Source organism: Prunus avium, chromosome 4 (genome assembly GCF_965620075.1).
Source record: "Prunus avium chromosome 4, drPruAviu1.hap1.1, whole genome shotgun sequence".
NCBI classification, from domain to species: Eukaryota; Viridiplantae; Streptophyta; class Magnoliopsida; order Rosales; family Rosaceae; genus Prunus; species Prunus avium.
In genome coordinates, this window is record NC_142287.1 from 37632937 (window position 1) to 37646871 (window position 13935).

General features: G+C 40.6%; 1 protein-coding gene and 1 long non-coding RNA gene across 2 annotated transcripts; one reads left to right on the plus strand and one right to left on the minus strand.

The window, feature by feature from the left end:
- The first annotated feature begins 891 nt into the window (after nucleotides 1–891).
- On the plus strand, nucleotides 892–6765 carry LOC148295381 (uncharacterized). The gene is made up of 2 exons (XM_088252481.1): nucleotides 892–2602; nucleotides 2702–6765. Exons 1-2 carry the CDS (start codon nucleotides 892–894, stop codon nucleotides 6763–6765), a joined length of 5775 nt encoding a protein of 1924 aa, XP_088108607.1.
- Nucleotides 6766–7742: 977 nt separating this feature from the next.
- Nucleotides 7743–8977, minus strand: LOC148295382 (uncharacterized). Its single transcript, XR_015835462.1, has 2 exons — nucleotides 8708–8977; nucleotides 7743–8497 (listed from the first exon to the last, which is right to left on the minus strand). It is a non-coding gene; the product is annotated as an uncharacterized LOC148295382 (long non-coding RNA).
- Between the last annotated feature and the right edge of the window lie 4958 nt (nucleotides 8978–13935).

Genomic DNA, 13935 nt, shown 5'->3' on the forward strand with positions numbered 1-13935 from the left:
AATTTAAAAAAAATTTAAAAAAATCAATCGAATTTTACTAACTACTTTTTTTATTTAATTTTTTATTTTACAATATTGAAAGATGTTTCAAATTCGATTTTATCTTCACTAAGTAAACAAAATGTTCATAGATCAACAACACCTTTAATTTGGATGTGAATTAACGTATGGCCATTTTACATTTTATCACTTTTTCTTTTTTCTTTTTTTTTAAGAAGACCACAAATCAATTCATTGCAAACATCTCAACTAATTTTGACTATCTCTTGATGTTGAAATGAAAGAAATAGTCAAAAATAGTTGAGGTATGAATTATAAAACATGTTTGTCATGCATGGTTGCAAGAGGTGTATAGGTTGTTTTCATATAGATTATTGGTTACTATGGTTGAGAATGTTGTCATTTTCAATCTCTTTATTTTGTTAGGAAGAAATGAATTATTTGTCTCCACCAATCGAATGCGCTCCAATTCAAAGTTTTGTGCGTGTCTTGAAACAAACATAATCATCCATGTAAAATTTGGTTAAGAATCAAACCAAACATTAAATTGTTAACATTTTCATTATGCTCACGATATGCATAGCCGGGAAAGCCAATACTCAACTATGGAGAATTGTCTCTGTGATCCTGTGTTTGTAAGAGCCAGCTAGCTTGCTGTCGTTTTTCTGCTCAGAATTTTTGAATTTCCCCGGAAATTTTGAGGGTAGGAGGAACAAAACAAGGCCAACTAAAAGAAAGCACAATCATTAGCCAAAAAAAGCAACTGATTAATTTTTTTCACTTTCACGATATACGAAAGAATTCAAACTTATAACTCAAGACATCTCTTTCTCTGTACTTGGGGCTTTTTGGTACTTTTTTGAGTGGGTAGCGCTGCAACTTCCTCCGATCATGGAGGAAGGCTCTCCTGGTGTATTCCTGAAGAACTATCGCCATACGAAACGTGTTCGAGCTTCTGTTGACAGTGAGCACGACACAGATCTGATGTCTGAGCCTGGTCCAACTTTGATGATGTCGTCTGAAACAGGGGTTGGCTCCGACCAGGTACCTAATTCTGACTTTGGGATGGCAAGTTTTAGGGATAAATTGATGAACAAGGTGAACACAATTCAGAATGTGGGTATTGATATAAACTCTTTAGATGCTGATTATGAGGACCTGAACGATGAGGATGATGTAGTCATTTCTCGTGGTGAGCGTGGCCCGAGTATTCAATTTTCAGATAGAGCAATGGGTCGTTTCTGTAAACCATGGCAGAATGCGCTTATTGTGAAATTGCTGGGTCGATCTCATACTTATAGCTATCTTCGTGCCAGATTGCAGCAAAAGTGGAGCCTGAAAGGGGATTGGAAGCTTATTGACTTAATCAATGATTATTTTGTGGTCAAGTTTGAGCTGGAGGAGGACCTAAACTTTGTTCTCACAGGTGGGCCTTGGATAATTGCAGGGCAGTACCTTGTTATGCAGAAATGGAGGTCTGGATTTTGCCCTGCTACTGCTCATGTCACTCGAATGGCTGCTTGGATAAGAGTTTCTGCAATCCAGCTGGAGTGTTTTGATGTATGGTCCTTAAAGAGAATTGGAAACCTCTTAGGGAAATTACTTAAGATTGATTCTCTTACCACTTCACAGAACCGTGGGAAGTTTGCTAGACTCTGTGTTGAGCTTGATCTAACCAAGCCATTGGATGCCTTTGTTCAAATTAATCAGAACTGGTACAATATTGAATATGAAGGATTGCCTGATATATGTTATCTGTGTGGGATGTATGGACATAAACGAGAACATTGTAAATTGAAAGAGCAGAGGGTTGAAGCTTTGGGTAGGGAGCATCCAGTTATAGGAGGACAAACTAATTTGGGCTCTGGCTCTGTGGAACCCATCCAAGGGGATGCTGATCTCGAGCAAAGTTTGCGTGGTCCTTGGATGAATGTTTCTCCAAGACGGAGACCTAAGGCTGATGTTAAGAACGATGGGAGGAGGGAGCCTAGTGCTAATTCAAAGGGATCAAGGTTTGATGCTCTTAGGATGGTTAGTGAGAATTTTGGAAGGGATGATAGTGAGACTAGTTTGGAGGGGAGCAAGGGCTCTATGGATGCTAATGTTACTGCTCAAGTTAACTCTGCTCATGGTAATAAGGTTTGGACTAAACCTAAGAATTCTAATTCTGGTGGCAACAGGCACGCCCTCAATGATATCTCTAATGAGTCTACCAAGGGTACCAATGCAGGGAAAGGGAGTGATTTGCAGGCTCCTCTTCCTAGGCAAGCTAAATTTGGCTCCTCCCCATATGCTCGAACAAAAATTGTAGATGGTAAAAAGGTTGTAGCCATGACTCCAGTATCTGAACAACTTGATAGCTGGGGCCATGGTCAGCATATCCAAAAAGATAAGGGGGTGTATATTTTTGGCCATCAGCCTCCGAATATTGAGCCACCTGATGTAAGGATTCAAAAAGGCCTTGATACTGAAAGTGGGGATGCCTTCCTGCATTCTGATGATGATGATCATAGGGATCAACCTGAAAAGATGGATCTCTCTGAGGGTCAAACGGACTCTGTCAGTGGACAAGTAGCAAGCAATGCTTTCGACACTGTTGAAGGCATGTCTTCTGATCTTTAATTAAGGGTTTAGCCCCTGGGTCTCCTCTTCTTTTGTCAGTTTCTAATGAATGTTGTTTGTTGGAATGTTCGAGGTGCAGCCTGCACCAAGTTTAAAACTAATATGCTGGACATGATTAGTACCCATCATATTGATATGTTGTTCATCTGTGAGCCTCGCATTAGTGGGCAAAGAGCTCTGAAAGTGATCCAGACTTTGGGGTTTAAGTGTTTTGAAGTTGTTGATGCGATTGGTTTTTCTGGAGGCTTATGGTTGTTATGGAATGATAGTAAAGTTACTGTGGAAATAGTAGGCACTTCTGATCAATCTATTTCGGCTTGTGTTTCTTGGCCTGGTCAGCCCCCTTGGATGTTTACTGCTATTTATGCTAGCCCTAATAGGGTTAAAAGAGAAAAATTATGGGAGTACCTTACGTTTGTAGCTGAGAGCCATGATTTACCATGGTTATTAGCTGGAGATTTCAATGACATCTTGTCTGCCGATGAAAAACTGGGAGGGGCTTCCTCTGGTAGGTCTAAAGGCTTTAAAGATTGGGTTGAGAGGCATGAGATGTTGGATCTGGGTTTTGCTGGACCCAAATTTACTTGGACAAATAAACGTGTGTTGGAAAGGTTGGATAGAGCTATCAGTAATGTGAAATGGAGAAGGTTTTTTCCTGATGCCACTGTGAGGCACCTCCCTCGTACAAAGTCTGATCATAGCCCCATTAAAATTTGCTTGCATTCTTGCTTTAAGGCCGACCCCCTTAAAAGACCCTTTCGTTTTGAAGCTATGTGGTTAAAGCATGAAAGCTTTGATGACTTTATTACTGAAACCTGGGATAATTCTACTGGTTCTGCTATGGAGAAAACCCTTAAATTAGTTGAGCCTCTTAAAACTTGGAACACTCAAGTTTTTGGCCATTTGAGACAGAAAAAAGCAAGACTTCTGGCTAGAATTCATGGCATCCAGCAGGCTCTGTGCAAAGGGCCTAATAAGTTTCTTAGCAATTTGGAAGGTGGTCTTATTGCTGATTTTAATGGTATTTTAGATCAAGAATCTTTGTTTTGGAAACAAAAATCTCGAGTCCAATGGCTGCAGGATGGTGATAGGAACACTAAATTTTTCCATATCACTACTATTGTTCGGAGAAGGAGGAACAAGATTGAGAGACTGAAGGATAGTAACGGGGGCTGGGTTGAAGATGCTGAGGGAATTAAAAGATTGGCTGTCGAGTACTTCCAAGGGCTGTTTAATCAGGATACAAGTGCTACTGTTGTGATGCCTACCATCAATCTTTTTCCTAGCCTTGCTGCTGCGGATTTGGAAGGGTTGTACAAAGGAGTTGATCTGTTAGAAGTCAAGGAAAGCCTATTTGGTATTGGTAGCCTTAAAGCCCCTGGGGCTGATGGGTTCCCTGCGTGTTTCTATCAGAACCAATGGCATATTTGTGGCCCTGCTATTTTTAATATGGTTCAGCAGGTTTTTACTGATTGCCAAATTTCGGATAAGCTTAATGCTACCTTAATTACGCTTGTGCCTAAGGTGGCCAACCCCCAAACTATGATACAATTTAGACCTATTAGCCTCTGTGCCACTCTTTACAAGGTTATTTCTAAGATTATTGTTGCTCGCCTCAGACCTATTTTGCCCAAGCTTATAAGCCCTAATCAGGTTAGTTTCGTCCCTGGCAGGCATATCACTGACAATATCCTTATTGCTCAGGAATTAATGCACAACTTTAAAAATTCGAAAGGCAAGAAGGGATTTATTGCTTGGAAAATTGACCTCTCCAAAGCCTACGATAGATTGAATTGGAACTTTATTGAGCATGTGCTGGTGGAGTTGAGGCTTCCTGATGATTTGGTTCGTCTGATTAAGAGCTGTGTTACTTCTGTGAGGTATCAAATTTGTGTTAATGGTGAGTTGACTACTCCTTTTGTGCCTTTGAATGGTATTAGGCAGGGGGACCCCTTATCTCCCTATTTATTTGTTTTATGTATTGAAAAGCTCTCACATATTATTTTTGATGCTGTTGAAAAGAAGAAGTGGAGACCTGTTAAATCGTCTCAGTCAGGTCCTGCTGTTTCTCACCTATTTTTTGCTGATGATTTAATTCTTTTTGCTGAGGCTAGCTCCAGTCACGCCAGAGTTATGAGAAGTTGTTTGAAACTCTTCTGTGATGCTTCTGGGCAGGTTGTTAATTTTGAAAAGTCTGCCATTTATTGCTCTCCTAACACTTGTACGGAGCTTGCTAAGGAGATTAGTTATATTTGTGGCTCACCTCTTACCAATGATCTTGGAAAATATCTAGGAATGCCTCTGTTACATTCCAGAGTCACTAAAGCCACTTATGTCACCCTGGTGGATAAGGTTAAGCACAGGTTGGCCTCTTGGAAAGGTAAATTTTTATCTCTAGCTGGTAGAGCTACCCTAATTCAAGCTGTTACTGCTTCCATCCCTATTTATGCAATGCAAACTACCAAACTGCCTTCTAGTGTGTGTGATGATTTGGATAAACTCAACCGAAACTTCTTTTGGGGAGGGGGAGAGAAGAAGCAAAAGATCCACTTATGTCAATGGGATCTGGTTTGCAGGCCTAAATGCAAAGGGGGTATGGGTTTTAAGAAGACTACTGCCATGAACCAAGCTATGTTGGCGAAAATTGGATGGAGATTGCATAGCAAGGATAAGGGCTTGTGGGCAAAATTTTTTGAAACGAAGTATATGCAGGGGTCTACTATTCTTGACCCTTCTTTAAGATCTAAGCAAGGCTGCTCCAGCACTTGGAGAAGTATCCTCCATGGGTCTACTTTACTATCCCAAGGATTAGCCTGGAGAATAGGAAAAGGGGATTCTACTCATTTCTGGACAGATAAGTGGGTCACTGATGAGCCTTTGGCTCAACAAGAGGGGGTGCCGCAGTTGACTGATTTGAATTGTGTTGTTTCTGATTTCTCTAAGAATGGTTGGTGGGATATCAACAAATTACGTTCTGTTCTCCATGATGATCTTGTTCAGAAAATTCTTAATGTGCCTGTTGGTTTCATGGGTTCCCTCCCTGATTCTCATATTTGGAGGCCTTCTCCTAATGGTATTTTCTCAGTCAAAACTGCCTATGGGTTATTCTTTGAAGGTCCTTGGTGGCCTGACTACGATTGGAAATTTATATGGAGCCTCAGAATCCCTCCTAAACTTCATTTTTTCTTGTGGTTGACTGCCCAAGGAAAACTCCTTACTAATGAACAGAGAGCTAAAAGAAACCTTGCTGAGGATTCGGCCTGTACTGTCTGTGACTATCCTGCTGAGTCTATTTTGCACATTTTTCGTGACTGTAACCGAGCCAGAGATGTCTGGAAGAATCTGCTGACCTCTCTTCCCAACTCTTCTTTCTTTCAGATGGACTTCAAACCTTGGCTCAAGGCTAATTTAATGTCAAAGATTAAGTGGCAGGCTGATATCCCTTGGTATTTGGTGTTTGTTGCTACTTGTTGGCATTTGTGGAAGTGGAGGAACAAATTTATTTTTCAACCTGAGGAGGAGGTGCGTGTTAATCACAGACACGACATCTTGGTTGCTACCCATGAATGGTTCATGGCCTCTAAAAATTTGCATAAAGCCAGTGCTAAGATCCAGGTTCCCCTAGCTTGGGTGCCACCTAGTCCTGGGCAGTATAAGCTGAATGTGGATGGAACCAGGAAAAGTGCTTCTGGATGCATTGGTGCGGGGGGAGTTATTCGTGATTCCTTTGGGGATTGGACTTGTGGGTTTGCTGCTAACTTGGGCAGAGGTCAGATCCTTGAGGCTGAAATGTGGGGCTTGTTTTTTGGGTTAAAGCTTGCTAAGGACAGAGGCATTTGCAATCTGTTGGTGGAAATGGACTCTGCAGTGGCTGTTAAGTTAGTGAAGAATTCTACTACTCTTGGTTTACATCCTGTGGCTTCTCTGGCTTCTTGTTGCTGGGAGCTTATGGGAAAGTTTGAGACTTGTGCGCTCCAACACATTTATAGAGAAAGAAATGTGGTTGCTGACTGTATTGCGCAATGGAGCTACAATATGGACTTAGGTGTTTGCCTTTTTGATATGGCCCCTAGTTGGGTTGGTGCTAGCCTTGTTGATGATCTGACTGGAGTCACTAGGACTCGGCTAGTCTGTAGTGAGTAGTTGCTGTTTGTCTTTGGGGTTCTACCCCCCCAGTTCACCAAAAAAAAAAAAAAAAAAAAAAGAATTCAAACTTAAAACATAGGGTTAAATACTTTTTCTGTCATTGGGTTTTAAATGAAAATTAGAATTTTTTTTAGCCAAATTGGTCACTGTGTTTCCCAAAATTTACAATTGATAGACATTCCGTTATCTTTCGTTAAGTGCAATTTCTATTTTTATTTTTTAGGAAGCACCTTCAGTCTCTTTACCATCAAAAGTCACAATATGGTTCTCACTCAATTGATTTCGTGACCTTATACCTCACAATTTTGATTTCAACTCAAGATTTCTCTCAAATTGCTAAACCCTAATAGCACAATATATTCTAACTCACGAGTTAGAGGAATAAGAATAAACATGCTTCCTATAAAAAAAATTTAAAAAAAATGCACATAACGGGATATAATGAAATGTCTATAAATTGTAAACATTGGGAAACAAAATGAACAATTTGGCTAAAAAAATTTATAAGTGACCAAATTAAATTTTCGTGTAAAACTCAGTGACCAAAACGGTATTTAATCCTAAAAAATAAAGTTGCTAACAATTAAGAAAGAAAAAAAAAACTCAAATGTAAACAAATGATATAAAGAAAAAACTCAATCTACCAAAATAAGCGTTTTGAAGATCCATCAAGAAAACAAGGTTCTGGGTTCGAGTCCTAGTATCCGTGTAGTGTGTGTGAGTTTATGACAGGACCCGCCCCGAATTCCTCGGAACTCGAGACGAATCCTGTGGAAATTTTCGACATCACACTGATGCCGGGCCTACTTACTAAGAACCGAGACTTTCTGCCGAAATTTCGACAGAGTCTCCCCTAAAATTTGGCTTTCCCCAAAATTTCAACCTGCACAAAATTCACATTTTAATATCCCAACAGCCAGCATGCACAAGTTATCAACATGCAATCACATAATAGGCCTTCGGCCTTCAGATAATTCAAAACAGACCCCATAATGTCCTTAAGTCAAGTAATACATAAACCATGAAATCAATGACCTCAACAACTTTACAAATACCACAGAAAATCATTATACCGGATTCAAATCCAACAATCACATCGAAAACCACATCAGAAGTCCAATCACATACACAGAATCGATCAAACCTTTTAAACACAATAATATTCCGCGGCTGCACCTGGTGAGACCCCAGGCTGCCTACGTACCCTTGGGCAAGGGATCAAGCCACACGTAGTTCTCATGTCAACAGTCACAATTCCGAAAATAAACAATTATTTACAACAGAACCAACTATACATTTCAGATTCATCACAACTCAAATTCCGACAAAACACAATGAACACATTCTCAATCTCTTTCTTTAATATCAGTTCAACCCCACAACCATACCCATATATCCCAGTGTCCATATCCACTGTTTCCAAGTATCATCATCCAAGGGGGGAGGTACATATGATGGTGGAGTTCGTAATCATTATATAAATATTATAAAGTAATATTCCCTTCCTTAATCCAATTTTTCCCAAGGCATAGTATTAAAAAGACATCCGAAGGGCCTGGACAAACTCCGACGGGCATGGGCAAAACAAATCTCCGAAGGGCCTGGGCAAACTCCGACGGGCCTGGGCAAAATAAATCAATAAATCTCCGAGGGGCCTGGACAAACTCCGACGGGCCTGGGCAAAATAAATCAATAAATCTCCGAGGGGCCTGGACAAACTCCGACGGGCCTGGACAAAATAAATCTCAAACATAAAACCCATAATCGGGAAATACCTAAAATAGTGCCTTCTCAACTATTATATATATAAACTCAAGACACTCCAAAAAGTCGAAACCGGCAGATTTTTCAATCGCTTATTTAACTATCACAACGCAGAAATTGCTCAATTCCTATCCAACCATCAGCTAGAGCATGAAAAATAGGTGGAAAAGCATACCTTAATCGACCGGTTTGGTGGCCGGAGGAGGGAGAAATCGCCGGCGAAAACTCTGTCAAAAACTGGGTCGAAACCGATCGGATTTTTGCATTTTCCGGCCATCTCCGGTGGTTCCAGCGGCAGAGATTAGTCGGGATAGGAAGAGGGAAGTGAGCTTGACGTTTTGGTACTAATATCATGCGATTTGGTGGTCGGTGGAGGTGGTGGCGAAGCAAAAACTGTTCGGATGAACAGTAACAGCTCCAATGGGAGCTGGTTCTGCGCGCAGGGAGAGAGAGAGAGAGAAATGAGGGCATTTCTGTCTTTTTAACAAAATTCAAACTTCAACTTATTTACGATTATGCCACTGAGGGTTTTTAGATCGTAACTTTTTCGTTACAACTCCGATTCAAGCCCACTACGTGTCTACGAACTCATCTCGGTACGATCTATATAAAAATACAACCCGCTGCCCCCAATTCCTTCAGGAAATAAAATGACCAAATTACCCCTACTCTGAGGGCAAAATTGTAAATTCATAAATCTTGAAATTAATTCATTCACTATTCCTTTAATTTGGGTCGGGATGTTACAGTTTAGTATGCTATCGCCCCTTTCAATAGAAAAGGTTTTCCCAAAAAAAAGAAAAGAAAAGAAAACAAGTGAGGGTTGTTCATTTAAGTTATAAAATAATTGAGAGTTTATTCTAACTAAATTAGAAATTGGACTAATAAAACAATGTCACATTTTTTGAGATGTATTTTTTACTAATTGATATATATATTTTAAGTATAAACGATAGTCTAAACTACAAATGAGGGGGGTTTCTCACATACACGCACATGCACACAACTAAGATGTCATGGGAGTTCGAACTTAAGATTTCTTGTATGCAAGTTAAGACCTTTTTATACTGAGCTAGACCCCATTAGTTACCAAATGAAATTACATTTTTTGTTCCCCTAATTTGACTCATTTAGTCCTATACTTTTATTTAGGTAGTAATTAATTACTATAAATATAAAATTGTTAAGAAAATTTGAATAAATTAATAGATTTTACGTTGATTACAAATATTTTGAGAGCCAAATGATCTCACATGTGTAGTTACATATTATGACCTCGAATTTCGTTAAATATTCAATTAAAAGACTTCAACCCAAGCAAAAAAGAGAAATTATGACACCTAAAATATAATTAAACTTTTTTTTCTTTTTCTTTAAAAAAAAAAATTGAGATAAAATTGGTGTGTGTAAAAGTAATGTTTGATTTTACATTAGGAAAATTTCAGTTTGGATATTTTTGCTGGGCAGTATTTGATTTTACAGAAGTGGAGACCAGGATTTTGCCCTTTGACTGCCCATGTCACTAGAATGGCGGCTTGGATCAGGGTCTCGGCTATCCAACTCGAGTGCTTTGATGTTTGGGCGCTAAAGAGGATAGGTAATCTGCTTGGCAAATTGCTCAAAATTGATACTTTGACTACGACTCAAAATAGAGGTAAATTTGCTCGGCTCTGTGTGGAGCTGGACCTCACGAAACCGCTTGAGGCGTTCATCCAAATTTACCAAGAGTGGTACAACATAGAGTATGAAGGTCTCCCCGACATTTGCTATCTGTGTGGCCTTTATGGGCATAAAAGGGAAAACTGTCCTTCGCAGGTGAAGAATGCTACAGGCAACGCTAAGACTGTCCCTGTCCCTGCTACAGCCGCTAAGGAAGTGGGTACTGATACAGTTATGGGTCAGGAGGGGATTAGTACAGATCCAGAAATTCTTCGCGGGCCTTGGATGAATGTCCCACCTAGGAGGAAACCAAAGAATAATTCCAAGGGTGTGAGCAACACAGTTTCGAGCCACAAGAGCCAAGGCTCTCGGTTTACTACTCTGCAACAAATCACTGAGGATTTCAGATTGGACCAGACTGACAGTGGTGGGGGGGCATTTCAGGAGAATGCAGAGACATCTTATGCTTCTAAAAATGGTACTGGAGTTGGAAACAAAGTCTGGAGTAAGGCTAAGCACCCTAATGCTGGAGCCAGGACTGTTCTTAGTGACATCTCTAATAGTAAAAATAATGCTAAGGCCACGGCATCAAGAACTACTAGCGCTACAGCCACTATGGCTCCCAATGGATTCCATATACATAGTAGTAGTGCTAAGGGGAAATTGGTTGTTGATGAGAGCAGGACCCATTGTTTGACTTCTACAATTGGCCACATGAACTCCTGGGGCAACGGCCAAAGCTTGTATAAGCAAAAAGGTGTCTATATATTTGGACACCAACCTCCAAATATAACTGGAGACCTTCATGGCAAACCTTGTGACTCTGAGGTTGTTGAAGATCCTGCGGAAGCTCCCCTCCAAGATGGATTGAACCCTACTGATGGGACTAATCTGGATGAAGTTCAGATGTCTGATTGCAATAAGAATGCTGATAAGAGTACCTCCAACAACGTTGAAGGTATGACTCTCGACTGCTGATGTTTGGGCTTTGTCCCTGGGTTATTATTTTTTTATCCCTTGTTGTTAATGGATATTCTGTGTTGGAATGCTAGAGGTGCAGCTTGCACTAAATTCAGATATACTATGATGGAACTAATCCATGTTCATCACGTTGATATTTTGTTTGTTTGTGAACCTCGTATTGGAGGTAAAAAAGCCCTTGAAGTTATTAAATCTTTGAAGTATTCCTGCACTGAGGTGGTGGATCCCATTGGTTTTTCTGGTGGTCTGTGGCTTTTATGGAATGAGAATAAAGTCAAAGTTGAAGTCCTTGGTACAACTGACCAAACTATCTCTGCTTCTATTGCCTAGCCTGGCCAGAATCCTTGGCTTTTTACTGCAATCTATGCTAAGCCTTGTAACTCCAAGAGAGAAAAGCTTTGGGATTATTTGAATTTTGTCTCTGATTGTCACCAGATGCCGTGGCTGCTTGCTGGAGATTTCAATGATATGCTACATTATGATGATAAAATAGGGGGTGCCTCCCCCTGTAGGCTTAAAGGCTTCAGGAAATGGTTTGATGATAATGACATGATTGATCTTGGTTTTTCTGGACCCAAATTTACTTGGAGTAATAATCGGGTTTTTGAAAGACTTGACCGTGCAGTCTGTAATGTCCAGTGGAGAAGTCTCTTTAACGAGGCCTCTGTCAAGCATTTACCGAGGACCAAGTCTGACCACTACCCTATCAAGATAAGCCTGAAGTCCAGCTTCTCTTCCTCTCCTATCGCACGGCCTTTCCGGTTTGAGGCCATGTGGCTAACTCATGCTCACTTTAAGGACTTTCTCATGCAGCAATGGGCGCTTACTGATGGCTCTGTCCTTGATAAAACTAATGCCTTGGTGCAGCCTCTTTTACATTGGAATCCTACTATTTTTGGTAACTTAAGGCGCAGGAAATCTACGCTTTTAGCTCGCCTGGCTGGTGTACAGAAAGCTATGGGTCCAAACACAAACCGTTTCTTGTCCAAGCTTGAGAACTCCCTTATTGAAGAGTACAATGAAGTCATTGAGCAAGAGTCCTTGTTCTGGCAACAAAAATCTCGAGTAAAGTGGCTGCAAGAAGGTGATAGGAATACCAAGTTTTTCCACCTCACTACTTTAATAAGAAGAAGAAGAAATAAAATAGAGAGACTGAAGGATGATAATGGGGAGTGGATTGAAGGTGCTGGGGGTCTCAAGAAGCTAGCTGTTAGCTATTTTGTGGGCCTGTTTACCCAGGACCAGCAGTGCTGCACCTTTGGGGACCTCCCTAGTTTCTTCCCTCCTATTGAGGCTGCTGACTTGGCTAACCTTGCCAAAAATGTGGATCTTATTGAAGTAAAAGTGAGTTTATTTAACATTGGTGGCCTCAAAGCCCCTGGTGTTGATGGGTTCCCAACTTGTTTCTTCCAAAACCAGTGGCATCTTTGTGGGAATGAAATCTACAATTTGGTTGACCAAGCTTTCCGGGATAGCAAACTTCCTGAAGGTTTAAACTCTACCTTGATCACTATGGTTCCTAAAGTTGATAATCCTTCTTCCATGGGGCAATTCAGGCCCATTAGCCTTTGCTGTACTTTATATAAAACCATTTCCAAGGTGCTGGTGGCTAGACTAAGACCTATCTTGCCAGGTTTGATTAGCCCCAATCAAGTCAGTTTTGTTCCTGGGAGACACATTTCTGACAACATTATTATTGCTCAAGAATTAATGCACAAGTTCAGAAATGCAAAAGGGAAAAAAGGATTTATTGCTTGGAAGATCGATCTCTCTAAAGCTTATGACAGATTGAATTGGAGTTATATTGAGTTTGTACTCAATGAGCTTGGCCTGCCTCCTTCGACTGTACAATTAATAATGCATTGTGTTTCCTCTGTCCAGTACCAGGTATGTGTTAATGGTGAATTGACTGACCCTTTTACTCCGCAAAACGGCATTCGACAAGGAGACCCTCTTTCTCCCTATCTCTTTGTCCTTTGTATAGAAAAATTATCTCACCTGATCTTTGATGCGATTAGGCAAAAGAAGTGGAAGCCTGTTAAATCCTGCCAGTCAGGCCCTGTCATCTCTCACTTATTTTTTGCAGATGATTTAATTCTCTTTGCTGAGGCTAGCCCCCAACAAGCTAGGGTAATGAAGAATTGTTTAGAGCTTTTCTGCAATGCCTCTGGTCAGTCTGTGAACTTTGATAAATCTGCTATTTTTTGCTCTCCTAATACTTGCAAGGAAATGGCTAAAGAAATCAGCTTCATATGTGGGTCCCCTCTTACTGTGAACCTTGGCAAGTACCTGGGGATGCCTATCCTTCACTCAAGGGTCACTAAGGCTACCTACGGGGGTTTGGTGGACAAAGTCCATGCTAGGCTGGCATCTTGGAAGAGTAAAGTTTTATCTTTGGCTGGGAGATCTACTCTTATTCAAGCTGTTTCTTCTGCTATTCCTATTTATGCCATGCAGACCACGAAGATTCCTATAAGCGTTTGTGAAGATCTAGACCGGTTAAACAGGAACTTCCTCTGGGGTGGCAGTGAGAGAAAACAGAAGATCCACCTCTGCCAATGGGACTTAGTGTGTCGGCCAAAAAGTAAAGGCGGGTTGGGAATTAAGAAAACCCGTAATATGAACCAAGCTCTCTTAGCCAAATTAGGTTGGAGAGTGCTTAAGAAAGATGAAGGCATGTGGGCAAAGATTTTAGAAGCCAAGTATCTAAAAGACCATTCCATTCTTGATGCTGAATCAAATCCCAGGCAGAACTGCTCTTCA